Below are 27,939 nucleotides of genomic sequence, written 5' to 3'. Positions count from 1 at the left end.
GTATTGTTTGTTGATTTGTTGTCTCCGTCGCTCATCTCTGCTTGTTACTCTTTATTTTTTCCTCTCCCCCTTTTTATCCCCCACCTCATATCCGTCCCCTATGTTCTTTTCACCACAACCAGCCAATCTGCACATCTTTGAGTCTGGTCCTGTCAAGTTTTTTTCTCTCTCTACTGTTGCCTTGTGTTTGCTCATTGTGTGAACTGTTGGTCTTCTTTCTTTACCAGGCAAGATGCCTTATAATATTTGATTAGGCTCATTGGTCTGTCGAGCACTTTGTGGCATATTGTCTCATTCCCCATCTTCAAATCCCATCTGAAAACCTACCTTTTTAAACAGGCCTACTCCCTCTAACTCTCGACTCGTTGTTGTTATTATTGTTATTGTTAGTATTATTTTGTTGTTGTAAGGTGACCTTTGAGCATCATGAAAGGCGCCTCCAAATAAAATGCATTATTATTATTATTTGTTAAGAAAAGTGCCAATAAATACAGATAATTATTATTATAGTCCAGAGTGATGTTGTTGATACATGAGCTTCACGTTTTCGGAATTATGTGTAAAATATTTGAGTGTATAAAATGGATGAAAAATGTCAAAACATGATAATATAATTATCACTTCATAATATAATTCATAGCAAGGGGATAATTCTATAGTCTTTAAGGAAATTACAAAAAATATGGTACATAAATAAAACATTCCATGCTTTTAAGTCAGAGACTGACATAAAGCATCTGAACCATGAAACAAAAGAAACATGATGGAAGATCTAAGGTATTTTCCTGGCACACGTCATGTGACCAAAGCGCGCCTGTTCATTGGTCAACATCTGCTCCGTGTTTATTTCCGGAAGTAAGTTATCAGTGTCAGACTTCACGTCGGGATTTGTTAAACCTCGCATCTTCAACACCGTAACGACAGGTACAAGTTATTAGTATGCCATATTCAAATGGTTTCGGTGCGTTTGTTTTGCTGTTTGAGTGCTTAGCCAGTCGTGACATCTATTCAGCGAGTCATGTTTACGTGATGTACATGTAGCTCGTGTTAGCCGCTAGCTGCTGCTTTCTGTAGCCTACGTAACGGGTTTTTCGTCGAAAATTACATAATTAAGACAACATTAATGGCAGTCAAATGTAACGCCAGAGGCTTGGTTTCAATATTTCAGTAACTTTGTTTTGGTAACGTTTCAACACGGCCGCCACCCGGTTGTAGCCACCTTATCGTAAAATAGGTGTTAGCAAAGGTGATGCATTAGCTAGCTGGTTTATGATGTCCACTTAATAAATACCTCACTAATACGTATTAGCTTTTTAGAGAGACGCCTTTTTACACTGTAGCTCATGTGTGTTAACATCAGGAATATTGCTGTGTGTGTCACTCTCTGTAGGTGTGTCCTCATCGACAGGATGGCACATTGGTTTCACAGAAACCCACTGAAGGCAACTGCGCCTGTGTCCTTTAATTTGTATGGCGTGGCAGGGAGCCCCGCTGCCAATAAGATATGCAAGTAAGTCTTATCATATAATACACTGTGATGAGTGGCATTGGCATGGACTTTGACTATGACTCTGACTCTTCCGTTTCTATGGTCTTCTTAGCCATTGTCCTGATAATATAACCGATGGCATGCTCCTGTCATAGTTACATAAACACCTGCAACTTGTTCAGATTGACATAAACATATTTGTTTGTGAAAATGTGGATAGCAAGCAAACAAACCCCAAACTTATAAATCAGATTTGTCTTTCTTTCTCCAAAACTCACCCTTGCCACATTTTGAGGGGATTATAATGACACTCACTCCAACAGACGCATCTCAGTCCGAAATTTCTACCGTCCAGTATACCTGGCATTAGAATGTCTTTTCTGTGATGCTGCCTTAACAACAACAACAACAAAGAACGGCCGTACATTTAGTCGCACTATTGTATGGACTCCTATTTGCTTTTTTGAAGCAGCGGAAGAAGCGTGGAGATGCATCTGAGGCTCTTTGCATTTACACTTTGTTCAGTGTGGTCACATTTCTGACCACCTTCCAAAGTGGTTTGGCAGATCGAATAACAATCCGTTCTCGGGTGTATTTACACCTATACTTACAAGTTGTCAGGCACTATCCAATTGCAATCTCATCACAGAAAATGCATTTTAATGGTAAAGGGGGCCAGTGTGGCAGCTCAAAACGAATATCATAGTATTTGAATTTTTCCTGCATCTGTTCTTGAAAGCCATGTCACAAACAGGGTGATGATATAATACACTACTATATATAGGGAAACTATAAGCAAGGTGATACATTTTACCTTCCAAAAATGGTCAGGTTTTTAGAAAAACATTTTGTAATTGCAATAAAACAATGTCATATGCAAAAACAAATATATATTCTCCTTTGTTTAGTGAGATAAGTGGACGGTGGGGGAGTGAGTCAAATGTCTGCAGCCAGCTAGTGTATCAGTTTTTAAATACAATACAAGAACAATATCAGAAAACCATTGTCAAGAATGTTTCCATTTAGATGCAGCTATTTCGAAGGATCAGAGAGTTGTCGCATGAAATATCTCAGTAGTTTAGTGTATGTAGTTTGTTTTTATACCCCTAGCAATCAACAGTGAGCACAGTCTGCCTGAAAATATTTGATTTAAAAAACAATAATAATAATAACAATAATAAAAAAATGCCTGTCTGAACATAGCCTTTGACTCATCAGGTAGTTGAATTAGAATTAGAATTAGTTATTTTTGCTCACACACCAATTACTGATAGTGAATTTGATCTCTGCATTTAACTCATCCTAATGGTGTGGTAACATTTTAATATGAGTTGATATTTCTTTGCCTGACACATTCAGTGACCTGAGGACAACCAGAGCGAGACTGCTGGAGATGTTCACTGATGTCACCTGCAACCCTGAGATCATGAAAAATGCCACAGATGCTTACTTCTCCCTCTTACAAGGTACATTTACACTCATTCTCCTGAATCTATTATCCTCCACCTGTCTTGCATAACACCAGTGATTCCCCAAGGACATTTTATATGCACCAGTGCCATTCTGCATGCTCAAGTGTGCAGTCCCATGTTATTTATCTTATCACACCATGCTTCATGTGTTTATTTGCCAATAGCTATAGTAATACTAATTAAAAAAACAAATTAATAATACAATAATAAATAAATAAATAAGTTACAGGGTCCCCCAGTGTATTATAAGCCTGTCGGGCCGCCAGCTTTACTTGCCCCCCGCCAGGCTTAGCGTTGACTGTTTGTTTATTTACATTTTTTTTTTGTACACCACAGATTTTTCTAAGCTGGGGAACAAGGGCGCTGCGACCCCATGTAATCGGTGCAGCGCCCAGGTGCAGATTGAAACTCGAGTCGCACCATCAAATGCGTCTTTATTACGGTTACATTGCTCTTGTCAATAAAGATGTTATATTTAGGGATGCACCGATAATTCAGCGGCCGAAACACAGCGAGTACACTGTGGAACAGCACCTATTAAATGCTGGAAAGTCTCTTTGCGCAAAAGCGAATCTTGGCTGCATACGGCGGGTTACGGAGCGACGAATGGCACAGGAGAGGGAGAAGAGAACGGCGCAGGGGCAGTGCGAAGGACCAGATGAGGCAGATGAGGGGGCACTACCACTTATTTATTTATGTTGATTTATTTTACTTTTAAATGTGACCTTTGCATGGCTTGTTTTAAGATTCACTGGCCAGTTGTTAATTAGTATTTAACTTAAGTGGAAAAAAAAATACATTATTTATTTTAATTTCAAGAGTGTCTTTTTGTAAGACTCAATAATTGATGTTTAAGTATTGTTAATAAATATCTTACAATAACACATAATAGTCATACTTTCAAATTTCCTGTAATCTTTTTTTTTCAAAAACACTGTGTGCTGCCAGTGGGCTGCCCGAGAGCCCGTACCACCGGGTTTAGCAGTTTTTCTGGGGGAAACCCTGAGTTAATGTAAACGAATGTTGGGAAGTTCATTGAGATATACTAAATATATAATGCAGCAAGAATTTCCCCTGCTCAAAAATAATTTGACTCGCAAATGATAGAAAGTGGACAGTGGCAATGTTAGTTTAAGATTCTTTAAGTTTGGCCTCTGTATTATCAGGATAACAGTTAAACCATTATGCAAATTTGTGCCAGAAATGCATCAGGTTTACACCTGACTTGTATTCCTTTAGAAAATGTGTCAAATCAAGCTTTTAATCTATGTGCAGTTATCCATTTGTCATGCATAATGTAAATAATATTTACATTATGCAAATTACAAATTATCAAAGCTGATAATTAACTATATTATAGTTAATTATCAGCTTATATGAGGAGCTGACCTCACAGAGGTGCAGTGTTTGTACATGCTTTGTTAATACAGATATCAGTAATTCTTTACCATCAGTACACTGACGGCAGTAAGTATGATTTAGTTGGTTCTATAACAATCACTGAGGCATGGACATGTTGGACAACATTCACTTTATGCTTTAATTTTGTCTGCCTTTGCCAAAGTAGTGAGCTAAGTGAGAAAATGTCTACTGTGTTCCATGTCAACCTTTGGACACACACTTGTGAAAAAGCCATTGTCCCTGTGTGTATTTGATTTAGGGTGTGCTTGGTTGGGTCCTAGTTGTGTGTAGTATAGAAGCAATAATCATATCATACCATACATATAATCACGTCATATTTATGCAGTCAGTCAACAGAAATTTGATCTAATTATAGTGGAGATCCATAAGTTTCCAGAAACAAGTGGTCAAGCTGAAATTTCAAGATTAAATCTTGAAATTTCAGCTTGACCACTTTCAAGATTATCAAGATTATCTAAAAGGCTTACTTTACTACATGATGGAACAGTGTGTGCTTTTAGTATGACTGTTTGACTCAGTGAAAACCTTGCATTGCCTCAACAAATAATAAGTAGAATACCAAATGTTGTTAATAAATTAGGAGGAAACTAGTTAGTTATGCTTATATTTCATGTTCTTCTGAGTTATTTTTTTTTTTACACTTGATTGCATTGTGAACATGTATTGTACTGACACATTTGATAAAATTGTGTAAATGTTTCTCTTTGCTAGTCTTCGGACATTGGATTGATTTTATTTATTTCATTTTGCTTTGCACCTAACCAGCTGCTTGTCTTTTTTTTTTAAAAAACTTCAATTTAACTCATGCAAGGCTTCATCTCATCCTTGGATGGAACTACACAGGAGAACAAACTCAGGTTCATCCAGAACTTCAAGTGGACCGACACCTTACAAGGAAACACACCAAGGTAGAAAGATGCAAAAACAGTACTTCCAGTCCCATAGTCGTTGAAAGGACCCATCACTTGAAGATCGTTTTTTTGTACTGAAATGATGGCGTGATGCACAAGCTGAATTATACCACTGCTCTTAACAAAGTCATTTATCTCTTTACTTTGGGTGTTGTGAAGAATTAGAAAAGCAAAATAACAAAAGGAATAGTTGTCATGATATGTACTAAAGCACTTCATCAACGTTTAACCACAAAAACACTCAAATCAAATTAGATACCTCTGTGATTATATTTGACTTGTGTTGAATTTACCAAAAATGTGTACATTCAGCTGTGTTTAGTACTGTCATAAATAAGAGACAAAGATGATATTGTACTGAGGGTGTTTTCAAATTTTACACACATAAGGGCTTCCAAATATTAGAGACACCTCAAAAAATTGTGCTTCAGCACAAAACTATGAGTAACTATGACCTCAATGCTAAAATGTGTTATTTACTTTATTTAATCAAAACAATTGATTTATTTTGATACTGAATGTATCAGTCTATAATTACTTTTCCTCACTGTTCTCCTCCCAGTGCCCAGCAGGACGCAGTCTTTGAACTCATCTCCATGGCCTTCAATGTAGCCATGTGGTACACAAAGTTTGCCTCTAGACTAGCAGGCAAAGAAAAGTAAGTGGTTATTTTGTTATTTTGTTTATACTGTTGACTTCATTTATATAAAATGACTTGTATTTGAATTAATCTAGATTTGTCCCTATTTCATACATTTGTCATATTTGTGTCTGCTCAACAGCATAACAGAGCCTGAAGCAAAAGATGTTCACCGGAGCCTGAAGGCTGCTGCTGGAATATTCAAAACCCTCAAGGTGAGCTCCAACAGAAAATTAACAACAACACATCGTCACACTAAATTATTGTAGAGCTGCGGGACACAGTGGAGTACTCTTGCTTTCTTCTGATATGTGTGGTCTGTACACATTAATAGTATATATTTGGCTGCTGGAGAATTAAAAAGTTCTGGAGAATTCCGAGTTAAAATGTAGTTTGCAGGACTGCTAGAGATTGTCGAGTTCTACTCTGTCAACATATAGAAACAAACAACACTTTTCTTCCTGCGAGGCAACTGTGCAAGCTACGTACTTTCAGTCCTTACCTATGGTAAAATAGCGACCTGTATCCTGGGAGGGCTGTTTATGAATCTGCTTTGTAGAACAGCCTAGTTGTTTCCCGCTTCCAAGAGGTGTGACCAACAGACGCAATGCCTCTGTACGCAATTAAATAGACCTGCAACCACTTAGACCAGTGATCCGGATGATGTATGCAGAGCAACGGAAAACGTGTCAACAAACCTGTTTGTTGTAGTTTACTAGGAGTGATGTCGATCTAGTAATGGTTTCTAAGGACGTTTGCCTGGGGGATACAGAATTATTTTATTTTTATCAAATTATTGTTTAGTAAGCTACTACTGTATCTTTAACTCTAATTAGACCGTTTTTCAATTTAGTAGTTTAATTAAAAAAAAAAAAAAACTGCAACAAGAGCACCAAATTTTCTTCTACTGCAGCTCACAATCCTCAGACTCAAAAACACAAAACAGATGCTAATTGTTGCATTTTAGTAATAAATTAATAATTCAAACAACAATTCTTCTCTGGAATATTTCAAAAAACAGGATACACACATCCCCCGTCTCATCACCCCAGCTGAAAAGGGCAGAGACCTGGAGCCCAGAGTTATCGACGCATATATCATCCAGTGCCAAGCAGAAGCACAAGAAGGTAGAGAACCCACTGTCCTCATGAAACTGTTCACTTTTTTTTGGACTTCTTAACTTCTCTGCATAGACAATGTGTATTTCTCTTCACATACTGTGCAAACATGACATTTGCATAGAATGTCCTCTTGATGTCCTCTGTAGTGTCATTCAGCTAAACCTATAGGATAATCTAACTAAATATATATACCTCTAATTAAAAGATGAAAGAGAGGCAGCATTTACTTATGTGACTCAATATAAATCATAATCTGTGACCATATTCATTCAAATTATTTATATTATAGGCCTTTGTCAAAGCAGACAGTTTGGCGGGTCTCAGTCAAACAAGGTGTAAGTCAAAATGCATGAAAAACAGGACGTTGTCATTTCATTTGAAAGCCTTCATTCACATTTACCTCAGGGAAAGAAACTTGCCAAATAAAGCAACAGTAGACCAGCAGCGACTGTTAACCTGCAAGTAAAAAAAAAAAAAGCTTGTTTTCTCTGTGAGCTTTTGTGAATGAAAGTAAGCAGTTTACAAATATCTGTTTCAAATGATGAACACATTCTTAGGATAGCACTGTCCTTTCATGTTATGTTCCATTTGTCCAAATGAAGTGTTATTTCAATTATTTACCATCTCACCTCTTTTTTTTTTACAGTGACGATTGCCAGGGCTATTGAACTGAAGCACAACGCCACAATTGTTGCAGCGCTGGCTTATGAAACGGCAAACTTTTATCAAAAAGCTGGTCAGCTGGTGTTTTTTCAGAAAGACATTCTATTTTGGCATTTGTTTTTACATCAGTTTTTAATTTTAGTTTATAGATAAAACAAGAAATACATATCTGGCCAAACAGTGTTAGTGTTTCTGTTTGCAGATCACACACTGAACACGTTGGACCCAGAGTACAGCAGCAAGTGGAGGAAGTATCTTCAACTGAAGCAGCTATTTTACATGGCTTATGTAAGTTCCTGTTTATTTTCATGCACTTCACAAACCTACATTGGGGATTTGAAAACCATACTAAGGGCTCTTTTTATGTATATTAAGCCTTTTGAAGCCATTTCATAATTTAGGGGCCATCTCCCTCAGAGGAAGTGGCCTATGTGGCCCTTTTGTTGGCCATGCAGTTTAAGGAGGCTGAACTGAAATGAGACAGTCTGGTCTATGGAGGAGGATTTGTTACTGCTGTCCCTGAACAATAAATCTCCAGCTGCATGAGGCTTAGATGACAAAAAAGTGGCCAGTTATTTTTAACGTCTACAGTTAGTTATTTAATTTGAAGCCTGGAAAGTATGTGTGCTTTTTTCTGTTTTGTTGTTGGCTGCCGTTATCTCTTTCAAAACATCTGTCTCAGGAGCCCAATGAATCCTGCAATATAAAAAAAAACAGTCAAAGCTGCGTAGAGTCACATCATGACTTATCATGACTGAATTATGCACATTTGACATCCCAACTTTAGCAGCCGATCAGACAGAAGTCCGCTCTTGTTGACACCGTTGCCTCCATATTTACCACTAAAAATCAGGAAAAGAGTGTGAAGTAGCAGCTATCACCACAGGTTATTCACTCCACTAGGAGCCTGCCATCATTTTCATTGAGAGTGCGTCTGATTTGTTTGTTTTGTTTTTTAAGAGGGTGTGAGGCTGTAATGAGTCTCACTGGTTAGGCGTGTGGTTTAACCACATTATTGCAATAACCATGGCAGCCATATTTCAAATCCACCCTCAAAAAGAGACGGCCCCTGAATTGAGACACAGTTAATACACAGTCAAAAAAAAGTGAACACACATGTGCTTTTACAGGCTTACTGCTACCATGGACAGACACTGCTGGCAAGTGACAAGTGTGGTGAGGCTATAAAATCTCTCCAGGAAGCTGAAAGGTGTAAGTATGTGTGTAACTGGAGCACAATGAGTTGCATGCATACGTAGGTCATGATGCAGGTGTTTCCTCTGTATACATTATGTTTCTTGTGTGACTATTTTTTGAATGTATTTGCAAGACATTCTAGTTTGTCTAGCTTGCCCGCATGCCTCAACAGCCAGCATTTCTTAGCTTATCAACATGGACATGTTTCTGTTTAGGTTACTCCCGTGCTGAGGCGTTGTGTAAAGAGTATCGACAGACAAAAGGCCCGGGCTCCACAGCCAAACCATCGGAGCAGCTGTTCTTCCTCAAACTCGGCGGCCTCATTAAAAACACGCTGGAGAAATGTGAGAGGGAAAATGGATTCATGTGAGTTTGTTGGGACCAACACACACATGCAGTGAGAGAGTGCTTGTGTCGTCGTTCTTTAATGGAAACCTCCATCAAGTGTTAGCCAAAGCTTTTATTTTGCACAGTTCAGATAAGGTGATTTCATAGATAGACTTTCATAGATCCACATGCAGTTACATGAAGCCAATATGCCCATATCTCCCCCTGGTGGTTGGCTGCAGTACAGGTTATAAATGATGGCCTAGCCCACAATTACAAAACAGTTTGTCTCACGGGGCTTCACAGGATTGGTAACATCCTCTGCCCTTAGACCCTTGACCAGGGTAAGGAAAAACTACCAGGGAAAAAACCCTTATAACAGGGGAAAAGAAAGAAGTTGAAACCTTAGGGAGAACCACAGGTGAGGGATTCACTCCCTGGATGGACATACGTGCAGTAGACCTTACCCAAAACATACAATACACAATTACAAAAAATAAGGACTAAAAAGTGTTTAAATGCCAGGATCCATCTGGATCACTTGGTTTGTCGCAGCCTGTAGCGAAGGCTGTTGTGGTCAGAGACTTGGGGATGACAGAGTCCTCGTTTCCGTCCTGGCCTCATCCAGTTCGCTGGTGGCAGCAGAAAGTAGTAGTAGCCTCGAAACTGGATCTGTATCCAGCAACCGCTTTATCCTCCACCAGAGGTTCGCAGGGCGTGCTGTGCCTAACTCAGCTGACATAGGGCGATAGGCGGGGTCCACCCTGGACAGTTTGATCATCTTTATAGTTTTCTGAAAATACACTAAACCAAAAGATACCAGTGAGACATATAGCATTATAATGCCAAGATAAATGTCAACTCATCAAACAACTCAAATGAAACACTAGTTTGCGGTTTTACTGGAAAATAATACTTCCATCCATCCATCCATCCATTATCTACCGCTTTATGACCTTTTGACCTCTACCATCTCTCTGGATCTGTGAGGATCTGGTAAAATGTTCCCCCGTTAGCCAGTTTCCAACTGTTTTGGAACAACAGCTATCCACAATTTTCACTTTTATGATGCGAACAGCAGGTCAAAGAGACAAGTTGTAGAACATAATACATAAACATAAATATTGCCTGATTTATGTGTTGGCTAGTATAAAGTATATAAAAGTGTAGTTTATGTGACATCAGCGACCACAACTCTATTGGACCATCTAAATTGTAAATCTGGACATATTTCCTCAGATACTTCCATAAGGTACCGGCTGAGGCACCCGTGCTGGAATTAAAGGCGAGTTACGGCCTGGCTGAACCAATCCCGTTCGAGCTGCCCCCTCTCACAGAGCAGTGCACCCCTGAGGTCTATGCCACCTTTGACCTGACCAAGGGAGCCAAAAACGATAAGGTGTAGTGACAACACACACAACACACCCATCCAACAGAAGCAAAAATAAGTTGAGCTGAATGTCCTGAGGATTGTTGTTTCACTCTTGTGTCGTTGATACTCCAACTCCAGGCGAAACCCAAGGAGGAGGAGGTGAAACCGATGAAGGAGCCAGATCTGAAGTCTCAGAAGGACACAGGCTGCAGCGTCTCCTAAACCTTCCACAGACATCACTTCCAGCCTCTTGCCTCACCACCATTGATCGTAAAGATGGCATCCATATTTCCTTCAATGTACACCTCCATAGGAAAATGTATTTTTAAATTAATCCACGTTATTTCACATTTACGCCAAGACACTTGCATTGTACTTGCAAACAACATACATTATCATTGCATTTAGCCAGCGCCAGTTATGCATCATGTCTATGACATTTGTCACGAGCAGCATGAAACAGTCACAGGGCGGTGACAGGACATCCTGGGTTAAGTTAGGCTACATGTCAACTGAAATGTTTGCTTTAGATTTGGTCTTGATCATGAATAAGCCTTTTAGGCAATGTAGTTTTATTAATGGTGCCTTTGGCTGCAGGGTAAACCTAAATCCTTTTCTTTTCTTCAGCCCCATGAGATGATTTTAAAAGACAACAATCAGCCTGTTGACTTAAAAAGCCACATTTGGAATGAAAACATACACTTGTTTCTTATTAGATGCTTACCCGTCTGTAGATGATGATAAAACAATCTGCAAAGAGTAAATAAGATTCACGTTCAGAAATACTTTCCACATGAGATGAATTCAGTGACTAAATGAACAAGATGTGCATGTGTTATTGCTGGTGCAAGTTTGTTATAGCTGTAGCAGTTTACAATCACTATATTTAATTTAGATCACATGACAGTAGTTTTTATTTTTTTCATTCATTAGATGACAGCTGTTTTTTCTACTTTGACTTTTCATTAATGCATAATGTTGAATCATTCTTTAACATGAGTGCAGCCAGTCAGGGAGTTCATCTCTGATAGGTCTCACTTCATTTCTATTGTTATGTAATGATAGTTTCGTTGACAACGTAAAAAAACACTTAACAGCAGTAATTGGTTCTATTTATCTTGAATCATATGTTTGTGGTGATGTTGATTTTCATTATGTATTGGTAAATACATCAGAGTCACAGATGTATACGATGCTCACCCCTTCTATAGCTGTCAGTTGCTGAGGGAGCTGTTGTCAGTCACTGACACAATGTGCATGCACTTAAGTGCATTTACTGTTGCCCTTTTTCTTAAAGGTCTAATATGCAATATTCATGTGCCGCTACGTGTTTTAGTTGAGCATGCCTGTCAAACAAAAGCCCGTCGTCAACGAAGACAGATGCGTATATTCATGTATGCATCAAGTTACGTACGAGTCCAGGAGGAGAAGGGCTAGCTCCAAGTTACTCTTTCTTTGACTGAAGCATTTATAGCAAAAGAACAAGCTTTCTTTATAAGTTACTCCAGAGATTCGCCTTCACCTGGACACTTTGACCTCCTTTCTGCCATCTCACTTTCACTAACACGATTCGTATTTGTGCTGTGCGTGGTTTGTTACCACCGGTGTTTACTGTCGGGGGTCATATTTTTACATCACATACAGGACTCTGAGCTTTCAAAAAGGAGGTTGTGAATATGATAGAGGGAGTATTCAACTTGGCGCGTCCTGTAATCATCTTGAACAACCTCACTTGAATGCAGCGTGTTTATATACTGGGTCTAGTGTTCCTGATGGGCCCTCGAATACAACTGCCAGAGTGGCTGCCAAAACAGAGGCTCCAATAACAGCACACAAAGGAGTGGGACGTCACTCTTTGCTCAAGACATTGTGTGGGGTTATATTCGGCCCACGCAAAATGGTTTCTATGGTGGCCCCACCCGTGTTTACCCACATGTAAGATCCATGTTACTAAAACCATATGGGACCTGCATAACTTGCCCACAAAGTATCCAGGTAGCCTTGTACTAAGTGGGCACACGCTTGTGTGATACTGTCGGCTTGCCTGAACCTAACACCTATTTTTTGTGTCTGTATTTACAAACATAATATTGGTGTACTTGTATTTGAATGTTGCATATTGGACCTTAAAAGGTAAAGGTTGGGCTAGCACTAGTATATATTTACGTCAACAGTCAACATAATGGTAATGGGAGAACTTCAAAGCTGCAGCTACAAAGCTGCTCCCCCACTTAATATGGCCGTATAAGACGAAGCATAACTATCAATTGCTGGGAAAATGTATAAACTGTAATATACAGGTCACATGTTCTATTTCATGTCTCTACGTGTATATAAGCTTGCATATTTTATCCAGTTGTGCAGGTATTTCCGTTGGTTAAGACCCTTTTCTGATTTAGTTGTGACAGATGGATGTTAATTGAGAAGCATTAATCAGACAAGTGCTAGCTCCAAATGTTTATTAAAAATGGCGTGTCCAAATGATCATAAACAATGTACACACTCCTGTAGTTCTGTATTCTCCCTCTCATGGTGTCGCTCATGTATAATGTATTTCAAATGGTATTAAATCATTCATTTAAACTCTATTTTCCCGTGTTGGGCTACCATTCTAGAAGGATATGTTTTTAATGAGTGCAGATTAGGAATAAAAGATGCTCAATTATCTCTGTTACAAGTCAGTGAGCCATCAAAAATGATTCAGGAATTGTTATTTTATAGTTTCCGTGTGTAAGAATAAGTGATGGTGAGAAACCACAGTGGCCTTCATGTACCGGAAAGGTTTTTTTTAAACACTATTGAAAGTATCTCCACTCTATCACTTTCTGCTGTATCATCATTTTACTATGTTGGTTTATGCATCAGATTTATGTGGGTTGGAGCTATTCTTAATTTGCAAAGTAAGCTGCCACTTCAGATGTAAATTAAATCTTCATTTACATTGTTTGTAAATAGTTAATGTCAACTGTTGGCCTTAAGCTTTTTATAGAATATGTGTCTTGTCCTTAGGATAAAGGCTACCACGGGCACTTTGATGTCTTTGCTGGCTATGATATAAAGAGGCATTGAGATTATATGTACTGAGAATATCTTGCGCTGTATAAAAGGCACAAAACGCACATAGCGGGAAGTGAGAACAGGAGCGCTGGAGGAAGAGAACCCAGCAGCAGCAGCAGCAGCAGTCATCAGCGGACTCTCCTCCTTTTACTCCCCCCTTTTTTTTGTCCTTTTTCCTGTTGGAGATTTGCCGCTCTCAGTTTGTTGCTGTACTTTGACCTGTGGTCCGCAGCTGTGCTTGTTCTTCCACACTCCGTGCGTAATGGATGAAGAGACGCGTAAGTGCCGCTCCTGTTGTTGACGCGCCTAATTGCCCTGTCGGCTCGTTAATGCCGTCGGCGGTGATGTGAGTGTTTTCACTGCCGTGTCTCATGTTGTTTTGGTGTGTGTACAGTGTGTCTTCTGACAAGTTTGACGTTGTTCCTGTGTAGCTGCGTGTTTTGAGGATGTTCAGTCGTGTTTAGAAGTGAATTGCTCGTTGAGAACCGACATGCGCGTCTGTGGGGAGCGCTCGTTTCTGTACCCACCTGCAGCGGAGGGCGGGGGTGAATTACGTGTTCCATGTCTATATTATATACTATACCTTTTATATTTACACGTGCAATTTAGTAGTTTGACTAAAGTGTGGAAGAATACACAGAATATACACGTGCATGGTTTTATGTTCGCTGTCATGTGAATGCCGTTGAAAATGGCATTATAATAATAATGATATTGTTATATCGTTATTATATTATTAATAATTAGTGCTGTCAAACATTAAAGTATTTAATCGCGATTAATCGCATTAATGTCATAGTTAACTTGCGATTAATCGCAATTAATTGCACATTTTTATCAATTCTAAATGTCCCTTGATTTCTTTTTGTACCATTATTTTCCCTCATTTTAATACTCTTATCAACATAGATAAGTGGATTGGCTTGCTTTGTGATCACCTAAAGTTGGAGGAAGCTAAGCTAATAGCTGACGCTTATCTCAATTCACCAACCCCCTACACTGACACCATGAGAGCTCTGTATGACAGATATGGACAGCCCCATCAGCTAGCTTTAAAGAAGATAGCTAGTGTCCTAGAAGCCCCAGAAGTTAGACGTGGTGACTCTGCAGCATTTCAGAGGTTCTCTTTGCAGATTCAACCCTTAGTGGGCTTACTTAAGACCTTAGGCCCAGAGGGAGAGATTGAACTGAACTGCGGCTCCCATGTAGCTCGTCTCCTGACCAAGCTTCCAGCGGAACAGAGAGCTGACTTCCACCGCCATCACTTCAAACAGCCTGGGAGCTCACACACCCTGCATGATCTGTCAGAATGGCTCAGCTATGAGTCCTGGTGCATAACCTTTGACAGCCAAAGGGAAAGACCGCCTCCTAGACCAGATATGCGCTCAAGGAAGCCCATGGTGTCGGTCCTACACGGTACCAATACCTGGGGCAAACACCGAAAAATACCTACATCAAGGGGATGTTTCATCAGGTCCGCCTCCTCCCTGAAGATCGCCCTCTACTGAGGTTCCTGTGGCGCAACGTGAAAGTGGATGAGCCCCCAAGAGTATTTGAGTGGCAGGTCCTTCCCTTCGGCACAACCTGCAGCCCCTGTTGTGCTACGTATGCACTGCAGCGCCATATTGCCAAGCTGAACCCAGCCTGAAGTTTTCAGTTGACCATTGCTTCTACGTCGATAACTGCCTACAGAGTGTGCGTAACACAGCGGAGGCCAAGCAGGTGGTGGATCGTCTTAGATATTCTGTCTTCAGCAGGTTTCGAGCTGCGGCAGTGGGCCTGCCATAAGCAGAGTGTCCTGAATCACCTGCTACAAGAGGCCCGATCGGAGAGCCTAGACCTGTGGTTGGCACAAGACAAGACCATCCCTCAAGAGTCGACCCTGGGTCTCAGTTGGCACTGGGAGAGAGACTCCCTGAGTTATAAGCACAGGCTGGTGTCCTAGGACGTTCCGCCCCTGAGGAATGCAAACTCTGCAAGCAACAGTTTGCTTTTCACAGCTCTACTACAAATATGACATATCATTTAAAAACGGTAAGCTAAGGTTGCTTCATCCGTTTTGAGTATGAACATATCAGCATTATTAGCATATTTCAATGTTGTAGTCTAATAATCATTGATTGGTTTTATAACAGCAGACGCACCTGCACGCAACGGCGGCAGCGTCCCGCGGCCTATTTGTGTCTCAGCCGCGAAGCTGAGCTCCTGTGTTCAGTCTCGCTCTGGATTCCTCAATAGTTATTGTGCTGATATTACTACTTGACATTTTTTACATTATCTTCGGATATCACGGGCTATGGTATTGCCATATGAACGTAATGCAAAACGCTGTCAGGGCCGTCAGACTCTGTTGAACTCCAGCCGCGGCTGCAGGTCTTTTCAAATTAAGATTAAGGTACTTTGCGGGTGCAGCTCTTTTCAAGAACACCCCCCCCCCCGATTAGTGGATTTTTAGTCGAAATTTCAGGGCTTTAGTCGATCAAGAGTTTCTTTGATTGATTACAGCCCTAGTCGGCTCAGACGGCGAGAAGGTGTTGACATCCTCCTGCATCCTGTCGTCCTTGATGCCAATCATCCAGTGACCCATCTGCTTATCCAGAAATATGATAGTGATCTGCTCCACTCAGGTTCCTGAACGCGTTTTTTTCTGAGCTGCAGAGATCATTCTGGATCACCAGAGGGCGAGAGGCAGTCCTCAAGCATCAACGAGCCTGTGCTGAGTGTCAACGTTGGAGGGGCCGGCCTTCTATTTCAAGGATGGGCGGAACAGGCTTTGATACATGCGAACAGGAATGTAACTTGGAAGTACGGCAAGTGGAAACAAATGTGCAAACCCTTCATATGACTTTCTCTTGCCTTCATGATTTTTAAATTCAAACAGTGCCTACGAGTCAAGCCTATTAGAACCTTACCACAGCTGAAGACTTTCAGTGGCTTTGGAATTAAGTGTACATTCGCCACTACACGTGTTATAATGGCCTGGCAATTGGTGGTCATTGATAGCACACATATTTTTTACCTAAAGCATTTCACAGACAGTATAATTAACACACGGTTGTACTATTATACATTATAGCTAGTACATCTAGCTTGTGTTTGGACACAGATGTGTGACAGGGAGCCTGTGATGTTGATTATATGATTGCTGAACAGTGTGTGTGTGTTCCACACTATGAATCAATCACAGTAGTAGAACTTTGGCACTTAGTATACAATAAAATCTACACACCCTGCTGCCGTGACAGTGTAAATGGTACACAATAGAGCTTCTTAAGTGGTATTAATTGTTTAATGTCCTTTGATGTGGATATGCCATTTTTTTCCTTTTGTTTTAGCACAATTTTTCTTTTTTATGGCACTGGCCTCATGTTTATCCAAGTATGAGACAGTACAATATACACTGTAATTAAATGCAGTTTTACACTGCGTGTAACATTCATGAATAATTTACTTGACAATAACCCTTAACATTCTACACTGTGTTACAAGTCCAGCCCCCTTTAGACCGATAATGAAACTGATTCCATGACAGTGGCAGCTCTCAAAACCGCCCGCCTGTGACAAGGTTTGCACTGCTGTGTCTGGAGTCTCAGGTTTCACCACTCATCCTGTATCCTGTAGTTGTTTTTCCTCCACGGAGCTGAGTCAGCGTGGATGGACATGCTGTGCAGCTTTAACATAAAGCAAAAGAATCTTCAACTGTCGCATTGGAGCACCAAACGTAGTTTTTGAAGAATGAACAGCAGCCACCAGGAGGAAGTAAGTGTTGTAACAGTGAAGGAAGAGAAACAGTCATGTTAGCTCAGGTTGTGTTTAGTAACACTCGGCAGCTGTTTGTGAGTCTGGTGTATTCTAACACCAACAGTTTTTGAAATTGCAACATGCTTGACAAAGATTGATGGGGATGAAATAAAAATGTAATGTCAACTATGTCAGGTAATATGCAGCCAGGAAACGCCAGAGTTCGCCGGACCTGTGTCGTCCAAAGAGAAGAAGATTATTTACTTCTCCAGTGGTGAAACCATGGAGGAGGACAGTGAGGAAGAGGAGGAGCAGTCCTTAAACACAGACCCTTTCAGGGAACCTGCAGAAAAGGTGAGATACTTTTCAAGTACTTCCACACATGCATTTTCATTTTAAAGCTCACATAGAGTGGTCCTGTTGCACATACTGTATATGTTAGTTATGGAGGTCTACTTACATACATTAACTTGTTTTTATGGTCAAAAACCTCCTAGTTGCTGTAAACGAGCCGATAGAAATCCCCTTTTCTGACGGTGTTTCCCAGCCGCGAGATTTGAGACTCAACTCTCTCACCCAGAAGACAAAGAGTCTTGTGATTGGCCAGTACGTGGAAGTGACATATTCAGCACACCCGCTCTCAGAAGCGCAGCTCCCCCCTCTGGAACGGTGGATGCACTGCTACTCATTATCAAAACATTGTTTTAACAATGTTTAAAAATAGCTTCTTCACGACTCCCCGCCACAGTCCCTTTTATGACTTTGACCCGGAGTCAGACCCAGAGTCAGAAGACACTGTTGCTCGTGAAACACCTCCACAACGGACGTTATTCTTCTTCTGCGGTTCAATGTACGCAACCGGATGTCCCCGGACTAGTGCCCGGAGCAGGACCATCAGCTGTTCAGGAGAACTGGTGTTTACGTAACCGGACAGGGTTTTTTCAGAGATCTCGCTGAGCCCGAGATTACAATACAACACAGCGTTCTCAGCAGTGGCTGAAATGTTTGTTTAGAACCTTCAGGGCTTCTTAAACAAGGTAAGGACGCAGATACACACTAAACAACAGCGTTAATTGGAACTTCCGGTCTAGGTCCGCTTTAAAATCACGTTTAGAAGCCAAGACGAACCACATCAGGGGTTTCAAACATGTAGTTTGTTTTATGTACACAGGAGGCAGACTGTCTACAGAAAAATACTCGAGACAAGAATAAGTAGATGTTTCTGTTTTTAGACTGAAAATAAAGTGGAACAGTTACTGACAGCAAGCGTTGAGCTTACAGTATATGTGCATTTAGCAGCAGTCACATCATGTGTTTTTCTTTGTCAGACTAGGATCTCGTTCAGAAAGATGGCCTTTCTCATTGGGAGGATTTCACTGCTGAGTATGTAATATGACAAACACACTCGAGGATCACTAAATAAACACTGGGGCCAAACTGTATAAAAATCTCATTTGAGTTTTCATCTTTTGTATCCAAAATTAGCTTGTGATTTCCTTGGAGAAAGACTTGCTGGTGCACTTGGACTGAATGCTGCCAAATACCAGTACGCTATAGATCAATATCAGCATGATCGCAAGGTAAAGTAGAAGCTGGAAAACTGAAGTGCACTGTTACATGATGACTATAATACTAATACTGCAAGTTGTAAATGAAGCTGAAGGAAAATGAAGAGGAGTTATCAATCAGGTAGTGAGAAGAGGAAGAATGAAAGAAAGACAGTTGTAAGTGGGGTCAATTGTAGTTGCTGTTATTGAACCGTTACTTTCTCTAAGTTTTTTTTTTAAGTTATTTACTGTTTTATTGTTCTTTACATTTATATTTTCACATACTTTATTTATCTTTCCGTTCCTACAATATAAAGAGAAAATTTGGATTGTTCTGGCATATTTATGAATGGTAATTAATAATGATTAATTGTGATTAATCCACAGCTACCCTGTGATTAATCTGATGAAAAATGTTAATCTTTTGACAGCCCTAAATACTATATTATCAAATGTCAGTCTATCAGTGCGTAACATTTAGGAGGGTTTATGGCAGATATTGAATATAGGGCATGTCTGTCACAAACCAGTCAGAGCATGAGCTTATTATGCAAATGAAAAACAACATCCTTTTGCAGTTGCTGTACAACTTTTCAAGCAGCTTATTTTCAGCAAATTGTCCCCATTAAAGTTGATCGGAAAAACAACAGATAACTCTGATAAGTATGCATATTAACTTGTTTATCATTTGTCTCGGTCAGAAACCAAGCAGCAAAGCCACAGGTGGCCTCACGGAGGGTCGTGGAGAGATGATCCAGCTCTCTGCTCGACAAGATCGGAGTCAGTATGGAGCTACGGGCGAAGCAAGATTCTCAGATAACCACACAAACAGAAAAGATGGCTACCACAACAGAAGCTATCAAAGAGACGAGGACTGTTTGAAGTAAAACATAGAGAATAAAGCATAGACTCAAGATTGTTATTATTATTATGATTTGTTGTGCAAGCCTTTGTGGGGCTGTTTGTAGCTTACAATATGACAAATTGTGTACAAAAGAGTGCAACATTGCAATGATGAAACTAGTTTAAAGAAATTATCCAGAAAAAAAATTTAAATAAATTCCGACGAGGATGGGATTCGAACCCACGCGTGCAGAGCACAATGGATTAGCAGTCCATCGCCTTAACCACTCGGCCACCTCGTCTGTGCGCCTCTGCATCCTAAACACAATTATGTACGAGACGAGACAAATGTTTTCAAGTTTTTTTCGGCAGAATTTCCTCCACAACGTACAGCGTAACATTACAAACGCTTCCTTACCTAGCGTTAGCATCTGAGGAACAGGCTTTACTAGCAGACCGTGCTAATATGCTAGTTAGCCAGAGGACCGTGCCTATGTTCCCCGGGTCCTATGTTTCTGTAACCGCCATGTTCGTTCGTGGACGGCTACTTCACACCAACGCACGGCGCAGAAATTATTTTATATCGGAATAAATGAGTACATACATAAATAAATAAATAAATAAACACAAAAATATAGAAATAATGTAGAAATATTTTCCTGAACTTTTTATGGCATTTGGGAAGATCCATGTGTCGAGGTGTCATGCGTCTCTTTTACTATTGTGGTCAATGGGAAAACTGTTTTTTTGGGCTTCATGAGTGTTTTTTGTTGCAGTACCCAGAGTGGCCATGACAAAAATGTCTTCAAGGCAGAGGGGGCGGGGCATCCATGGTGCCTGGCCAATGAATGATACAAAGTCGCGCTCACACAGGAACAGTTGGTATTTGGCGCCATCAAGTGGTTGTTTTGCAAAGCACATGTATGCCTTTTCTCAAAAGAATTATTGCCTTTAAATGTTAAACTATGATTCACCACAGGTGCAGTGACGTGTCAGTTATGTTTGACATTTGACATTTAAGTTTGGAGCCATTTAATTGGTTGTTTTCTTACTGATAAGCTCTGAATAAAGGGCTGCTATCTGATGCTGTAGGAAAACCAGATAATAAGACAGATAACAAGCACAAGGGTAATGTAAAAAAAGAACAAAACATGCATCAATCAGTAACAATTTTGAGTCAAAGTCCTTTAGTAACTCTTCATGGTTGGTATAAACTTCAGCGAGGGCCAAAGGTTGTACCTTATTGTGCATGTTTAAGTGAGTTCAGCTACACTCAGCAGTCACAATGATGGAGCGAGGGATTTTGCTGTTTGGATTTGTGGCTCTGGCCACATCATATGCTGTAAGTGTTTATGCCTTCATTATTGACATGAGCACAATTTCTTTAAAAAAACCTTAACCTTGAAATGACTTGTATGTTGATTTTCTTTCATGCAGATACCAGTTCACCAACACTTACATGGTGTGTGAAACAACTGCCTACAGTTGAATATATTGAAGTTGTTGTCAATTAAATGTTAATATGTATGAGAAAATACCAGATCACGTCTGTGTTTGTTTAACAGAGGTATATGAGAACGGCGAGGATGAGAACCCCATCTTAAATCTGGGTGAGACGCATCGCTTTACAGTCGTTTATTCCGTCATAACTTACAAATCAACACAGTAATGTTGTGTTTACAGAATTGTTTGTAAAAAAAAAAAGAAATAAGGAATAATTTAAGATTGAGGTTGACCACCTTTTTTGGAATAAACATTTGATTTTTGTAACTGTGCTCTAGGTTCAGATGCCAACCTGTTTGAAGGGGACATTTTACTTCCAGTAAGACAACAATATTGTGAATTATTTCTTTATTATGGCATGTGATCGTTTTTTTTAATTATTATTATTGGGTTTTAATTATGTGTTTCATTTAATGGTCTTTTTTATGATAAAAAGGAAGGAAGGAATGCCCTGGTTGACAAAAGCTACAGATGGAAATTTCCAATCCCTTACATTCTGGGTGATGATTTGGGTAAGTTTTTTTTTTAATTCACGGAATATAATTCAGACTGTTGGAAAGCTTGTATATGTTATTTTATTACAGAACGCTGTCTAATTGTCTCATTCGTCAGATCTGAACGCCAAGGGCTGCGTCCACCAGGCTTTTGAAATGTATCGCCTCAAGTCTTGCATTGACTTCAAGCCTTATGAGGGAGAGAAGACCTATATCAAGTTTGAGAAGAGAGGGGGGTATGACTCTACATTTGTGTTCACTGGGTCACTGACACGTTATGCGTAAAAAAAGACAGAAAGTCAGTAAATAAGGAAAAATGACTACAAGAGAGGCCACCTATAATCATTTGTTACTGAAGACGTACTTCCTGATGTCAGTAGGTGGCGAAATGACTAACTTTGCAGGTTACTTCGGACCAATTAAAAAGAATAGAGATGGGGGTGGAAGCCTGCTGTGTGCAAAAGTCCCCAGATTGCTCTAAAACTTGTTAAAATCGCAATTTTCGCAGGTCCTCATGTGGACGTCAAGTTTGGTGAGGTTTCGTTCATGGCAAGGCCCTCAGAAGTGCACACAAAGTAAAAGATGATGAAAAAAACAAGGATAATGAGAGCAAATAAAACAGAGCAGCGGTGTCAAAATTGGTAAGAGAGGTGGTTTGAAATTCAAAACTGTGTTCAAGTCGAGGGCCAGATCAGATTAAAACACTTCTGAATGTTTTTCCATTGTAATCAACAGTATTTTCATCCGTCTTATCTGATTTTCTCTGATGTATTTCACTGGAACAGCATATACAGAAGCAAATAATTTGCTTTTACTGGACGCTAATAGCTGAAAGAGAGGGAACAAAATACAAAAGAGTGGCTGAGCCCCCTTATAACCCCCCTCTGATTCCGGCTCTGTGTTTTCAAAGTCCACATTTCATTTGCTTATTTCTTGTACAGGGGAAGTAACTTGTAAAGACACGTTAAGACAGGTAAAGACGTGGTATACAAATAAAAGTGTAAGACTTTGTGTTTGACACAAGTGCAATAGAGCTTTTGCACAAGTCGGTGCTCAGACGCTGAACTGAATACAATTTAATAATAGGCAAAAAAATTAAACAAAGGCTAAAACCGTAACCACATAATAATCCGCTTTTCTTACTTGTTGACTCTGTTTATTGAAATTAGTTTTAGTCATGCATTCAGGTTCTGCTTGGCTGCTATTCATTTAAATCCACCTTAATCCACTGAATTGAAAACAATGGCCACGGAGTTCAGAGCAAATGCAAATGATACAGTCGACAAACGTATCAGCCGCAATAACCTCAATTCAAACAAACACAAAATGAATTGTGGAATAATTTTAAAACAAGGGGAAAAGTTAAATTCCTGTGTATTACATTTGTAGCAGGACCGGTCCAAACCTTTATGGGGACTGATTTGCGCCCCCCCTCCCACCACCTTGGAGTCACTGGTGCTTGACTATTGTAGACACCAGATTGTTTTTTTAAAAAAACTGATGTGCATCAAATGAGCAATCGTCAACTCCAAATTCAAACCAAATAACTTAAACTCGTCACGCATGGTTTAGGTCGGTTTTCCACAAAGTGGGTGGAGTCATCACTGCACGGCTGCATGAAACTGACGTGTCTTCGTTTTTACACGCGACTAGTGAATTGTAAAGCAGTTGTTTTCAGTGTCACTGAATCATTAGAATCAGTTAATTAAAAGTATTTGTTCAGTACTTCCGCCGTGAAAGGAGCACAGACTCTGACAGTCACTGGCGAGTTAGTGGAAATGCGCCATTATTAGTTCACTTGGGCCGGCTCTGCTTCGTAGAATGCTGGATTTCAAAAAAGCGCTATATAAACACAGACCATTGTCCTTTCTCATGTACTGTACAATTTCCACTGCGGCCTAAACTACACATATTTAATAAGAGACTTGGCCAGAAGACACATGACAATATTCAGGCGTACTAACAGCACCATCTACTGGCAACAGGACTTGAAACTTTGTGTTTTGATGTGAACACTGATAGTTGTTGGAATAATGTTATAATGTTGCCTTTAAATGTGTACACTTTGGTTTGTCATAGGTGTTTCTCCAGCGTTGGTGACCAACAGAAAGGTCAGATTCTATCACTGGGGTCAGGCTGTGACCACAAGGCGGTGATAGAGCACGAGCTCCTGCACGCTCTGGGGTTTTACCACGAGCAGTCTCGCACAGACAGGGATGATTATGTTGACATCTGGCTCAATCAGGTGACTCCGGGTATGATGTCATGTTCCATGATTCTAGGATTTCTAAATGAATTGAGATATAACGTGTCAGTGCTTATTAATGCTATTTTCTATGGCGGCAATAACTGAAGGATCTTGAAATTCCCCTGCAGGACTTGAACACAACTTCAACAAATACAGTGACGACTTTATCACTGATCAAAACACGGCATACGACTATGAGTCCATCATGCATTACAGGCCATTCTCCTTTAATAAGAATGAATCCTTTCCCACCATCACCACCAAAATCCCAGAGTTCTACAACATCATTGGCCAGTACCTGGACTTCAGCAAGATGGACACCCTGAGGCTCAACCGCATGTACAACTGCTGTATGTATGAGTGAATTTGTGTGAGATTTCTTAGTTTATTAGAATGAAAAGGCTTTTCATTTGACTGCCTGAATCCTTCACTTCAGCTGGGCCTCTCACGCTGCTGGACCAGTGCGCTTTTGAGAAAGCCAGCATCTGTGGGATGATCCAGGCTTCCCATGATGATGCAGACTGGTCTCATGTGAAGAGCACAGTCGGTGACGAGGATCACACACTCCTGGGGAAATGCAGAGGTCAGAGCTGCATAGTATTTCTTAAGAAAAAAAAAATATATATCAACCACAGTTTGTTGTCAGTTTCAATTTAAAAAAAATAAAATAAAAATCTGCCCACTTGTTTTACTTTGATTTTATAGACAGTGGCTACTTTATGCACTTCAATACAAAGGCTGGGAGGCCACAGGAGTCTGCTCTGCTGGAATCCCGTATCCTCTACCCCAAGAGAAAGCTCCAGTGTCTGCAGTTCTTCTACAAGATGACTGGAAACCCCGAGGACAGGCTGGTGATCTGGGTCAAGACGGATGACGGCACAGGCACAGTTCGTAAAATGAAGAAAATTCACACCTTCCATGGTAGGGACTTACAGCAGCTAACATTAAAATTCCACATGTCCTGCATTTGCATTAAGGCAGCAATTTATTTGCGCTGCTTCCAGACTTAAGCCCAATTTATAATCCTGTGTGCTCTACGTAGGTCACGCAGAGCCCTCTGCTTTGACGCAGAGCCTGTCGCAAGGAGCCTCTGCGTCGTCTCCGACTGCACAAAATATTTTTTAAGTGTCCGTCACTCCGTCAAGGGACAACAGAGACGGCTAGAGCTGTGATTGGTCCTCAGGACAGGCCCGAGCAAAGCTGCTCTTCGCTGCCAAACTATAAATACGTCATATCTTAATACACACAGCACAAGTTTAGACTCTAAATGGTCAATATCTCGCCTCAAATTATCTTAAAACTGCGTTCCGTGACACAGAAAAGTGAGAAACAGCCACTGTTCCAAAAACAACATTCTTTCTCTTTCGGACGTCATTGCTCACTATAGCCTAAAGCACAAGAACCTTGCGCAGCGACCCCTACTGATCGGGCGGGAAATTGCAGTGCGTATCCGTCCACGACGCAGAAGTATGAAGGCTCGAGGGGTCTCCGTGGTTACGCAGTCGGAAAACGCATTAGGGAGAAGTATAATGTGGCCTATAATGCTAAGCTAAACTATGCTAATCATCCGCCACTGCATCTTATCTTAGCAGTAGACAGGATCGGTGGAAAAACATTTTTTAAGCCCCTTTTCCACCTGTGGTCCCAGCTCGCCTCGACTTGATTTGTCAAGTCCTACAGTGACGCATTATTGTTCTTTCTCAGATCTTGTGATTGAAATATTAATCTAATATCTTAATATGACTTTTACCTCCCATAGGAATATCTGTCATCTTGTTTCTGCCTGTGTTCCCTAGGGGATTCTGACCACACATGGAAGATCGCCCACGTCCCAATGGAAATAGGTGTAAAATTCCGCTATGCTTTCCAGGCCATGCGCGCTGACCCCTCGGCGTCCACTGGCGGCATCTACATTGACGACGTCAGCCTGACGGAAACGCGCTGCCCCAATGCTGTGTGGAGGATCCAGAACTTTTCAAATGTCATGGATAACGATACAGAAATTCACAGTCCTCGCTTCTACAGCCCTGAAGGCTACGGGTACGGCGTCAGCGTCATTCCTCGGTCATCCTACTCTGATTACACAGGGAACTACACTGGGCTGTACTTCCACCTGGCCAGCGGCGAGAACGACGTGGTGATGCAGTGGCCAGCTGTTAACAGACAGGCCACGTTGGTGGTGATGGACCAAGACCCTGACATTCAGCTGAGGATGTCCACTGCTCGCAGCGTCACAACTGATATGAGAAAGAGTAAGTTCTCCTTATCTATTATCACCACAGGGATTAAAACAAAGGTAGGGGTGTTGCATCAAGGCTGTTCCCCCACCAGGAGCAGCTAATCATTTTAGTCTACAGCAAAAATTATTTTGAGAATCCTATTAAATCTTCAGTCTGGCTATGTACAGGAGACTGCCTATCTACTGTACGCCCGCTGCCTACTCTGCTTTGAGTTGATTTGATATGGTGCCCTATGCATCCCTTTTTTTCCTGGGACCCCCAACATTCTCTGAAATACACCTGGACAAGATCATACGCTGCCAGGACAAATTCAAATAGCATTATCAGACAGCAAAACAGACCGTTTTTGTTGTGTACCATTGAGGTTTTGGAGTACCGTGAAAAAGGCCCTGGACTCTGTGATGAGTTCATTTTAAGGAGTTTATTTGAATGTATTTGGCCAAGAAGAACTGAGGCAACGTCAAGACAGGCATGTACACAGCCTGATGCTACCCGAAGATGCATATAATCATCTGTATAACGACCTTTACTTTATTTTAGTAGTAGGAGGAATAGAATCCTCCAGAAAGAATAGATACACTAGAGACAACAGCTCAGAGAATTCAAGCTTTAAGAAAGAAAAACAAAACGCATGAACGCTGAACGCATTCTATGTCCTCTCTATTCAGTAATACCATGATGTCTCATTCATTGCACTCCCAATTTATAGGCATTTATGACTGCCTCCTGTTCATTATCTACCACTTTATCCTCCAAATGAGGTCACAGGTTTGCAGTCCAATTAACCTCTACATGTCTTTGGACTGTGGTAGTGAAACCAGAGAAAACCCACGCACACATGGGGAGAACATGCAAACTCCACACAGAAAGAGCCTGGACACGAACCACATGTTCTACTGTGTGGCCTGTTTTAGACTCCCAAGATCCTTAAATGTTTATAAGAAATCATGTGCAATCAAATAGTTTAATTATGAAACTGCTGAACGAAATGTAATTGCTTTTTGTTGTTGTTTGTATTTGTAATTCATGAGGGTTATTTTTTTGCGTGAAGCCAAATATGTGTCCATATTGAGGACGATAAAGTTTAATCTGAACCAACCATGTCCTTCTCTGTCTCTTAGCACAGGATGGACATTTAATGTGGGACAATCCCTCTAAGGTGGGGAAGTTTGACCTATCCTGTGAATGCTACAGAGGTCCATCGTGGGGCTGGAGGAACTTTGTCAAGCACTTTGACCTCCGGCGACGTAATTACCTCAAGAATGATGACCTCATCATCTTCATCGACTTTGAGGGTTTGTAAAACTCCTTAATTGTGTGTATTAAAAATTTTAAAATGAAGCATGTCAGGAAACAGACATGATCATGTATTTGTCCACAGACATAACATCACTGATTAAAACAGAAGTACCCATTCAACCAAAGGAGTGAGGTCATGGGGGATTTTAGGAATTGGAGGTAAGATATTTTGTTTTACCGCTGAACGTTATATATACACGTCATGATAATGTGAAACTACATAAAATGCTTGTTTTCTTGTGTCTGATGAAACCAGATTTAACATTTGGAGTTGGGATGACAAGAATAAAAAGAAAGAAGACATGATGGAAGATCCCTGCTCTGACAAACAATATCAGAATGTGTTTTTTCTC

The 27,939-nt window shown here is 40.5% G+C and overlaps 2 protein-coding genes across 3 annotated transcripts; both read left to right on the top strand.

Moving 5' to 3' along the window:
• The first annotated feature begins 847 nt into the window (after nt 1-847).
• Nucleotides 848-13,202, top strand: brox (BRO1 domain and CAAX motif containing). Of its 2 annotated transcripts, XM_083899036.1 has the most exons (13): nt 848-924; nt 1,391-1,510; nt 2,849-2,955; nt 5,195-5,291; nt 5,857-5,952; nt 6,077-6,149; nt 6,956-7,061; nt 7,702-7,791; nt 7,921-8,006; nt 8,849-8,930; nt 9,131-9,281; nt 10,482-10,641; nt 10,753-13,202. In XM_083899036.1, exons 2-13 carry the CDS (start codon nt 1,410-1,412, stop codon nt 10,834-10,836), a joined length of 1,233 nt encoding a protein of 410 aa, XP_083755162.1. In that variant the 5' UTR covers nt 848-924; nt 1,391-1,409; the 3' UTR covers nt 10,837-13,202. The 2 variants fall into 2 exon arrangements, with proteins under 2 accessions (XP_083755162.1, XP_083755163.1); XM_083899037.1 differs by lacking the exons at nt 848-924; nt 1,391-1,510 and having other exon boundaries at nt 2,843-2,955; nt 5,149-5,291.
• Nucleotides 13,203-21,087: 7,885 nt separating this feature from the next.
• Nucleotides 21,088-27,718, top strand: mep1a.1 (meprin A, alpha (PABA peptide hydrolase), tandem duplicate 1; the record flags this gene model as incomplete). The annotated part of the gene is made up of 13 exons (XM_083898497.1): nt 21,088-21,144; nt 21,240-21,264; nt 21,368-21,412; nt 21,584-21,624; nt 21,742-21,817; nt 21,918-22,035; nt 23,879-24,054; nt 24,176-24,397; nt 24,484-24,630; nt 24,753-24,968; nt 25,844-26,299; nt 27,409-27,582; nt 27,669-27,718. The coding sequence occupies 13 exons, from the start codon at nt 21,088-21,090 to the stop codon at nt 27,716-27,718; spliced, it is 1,803 nt and encodes a 600-aa protein (XP_083754623.1).
• Nucleotides 27,719-27,939: the final 221 nt, after the last annotated feature.

The sequence above is a fragment of the Microchirus variegatus genome (assembly GCF_963457635.1).
Source record: "Microchirus variegatus genome assembly, chromosome: 12".
Classification (NCBI taxonomy): domain Eukaryota; kingdom Metazoa; phylum Chordata; class Actinopteri; order Pleuronectiformes; family Soleidae; genus Microchirus; species Microchirus variegatus.
Note: the sequence above shows the minus strand (reverse complement) of the source record. Positions and strands in the feature narration are given on the sequence as shown.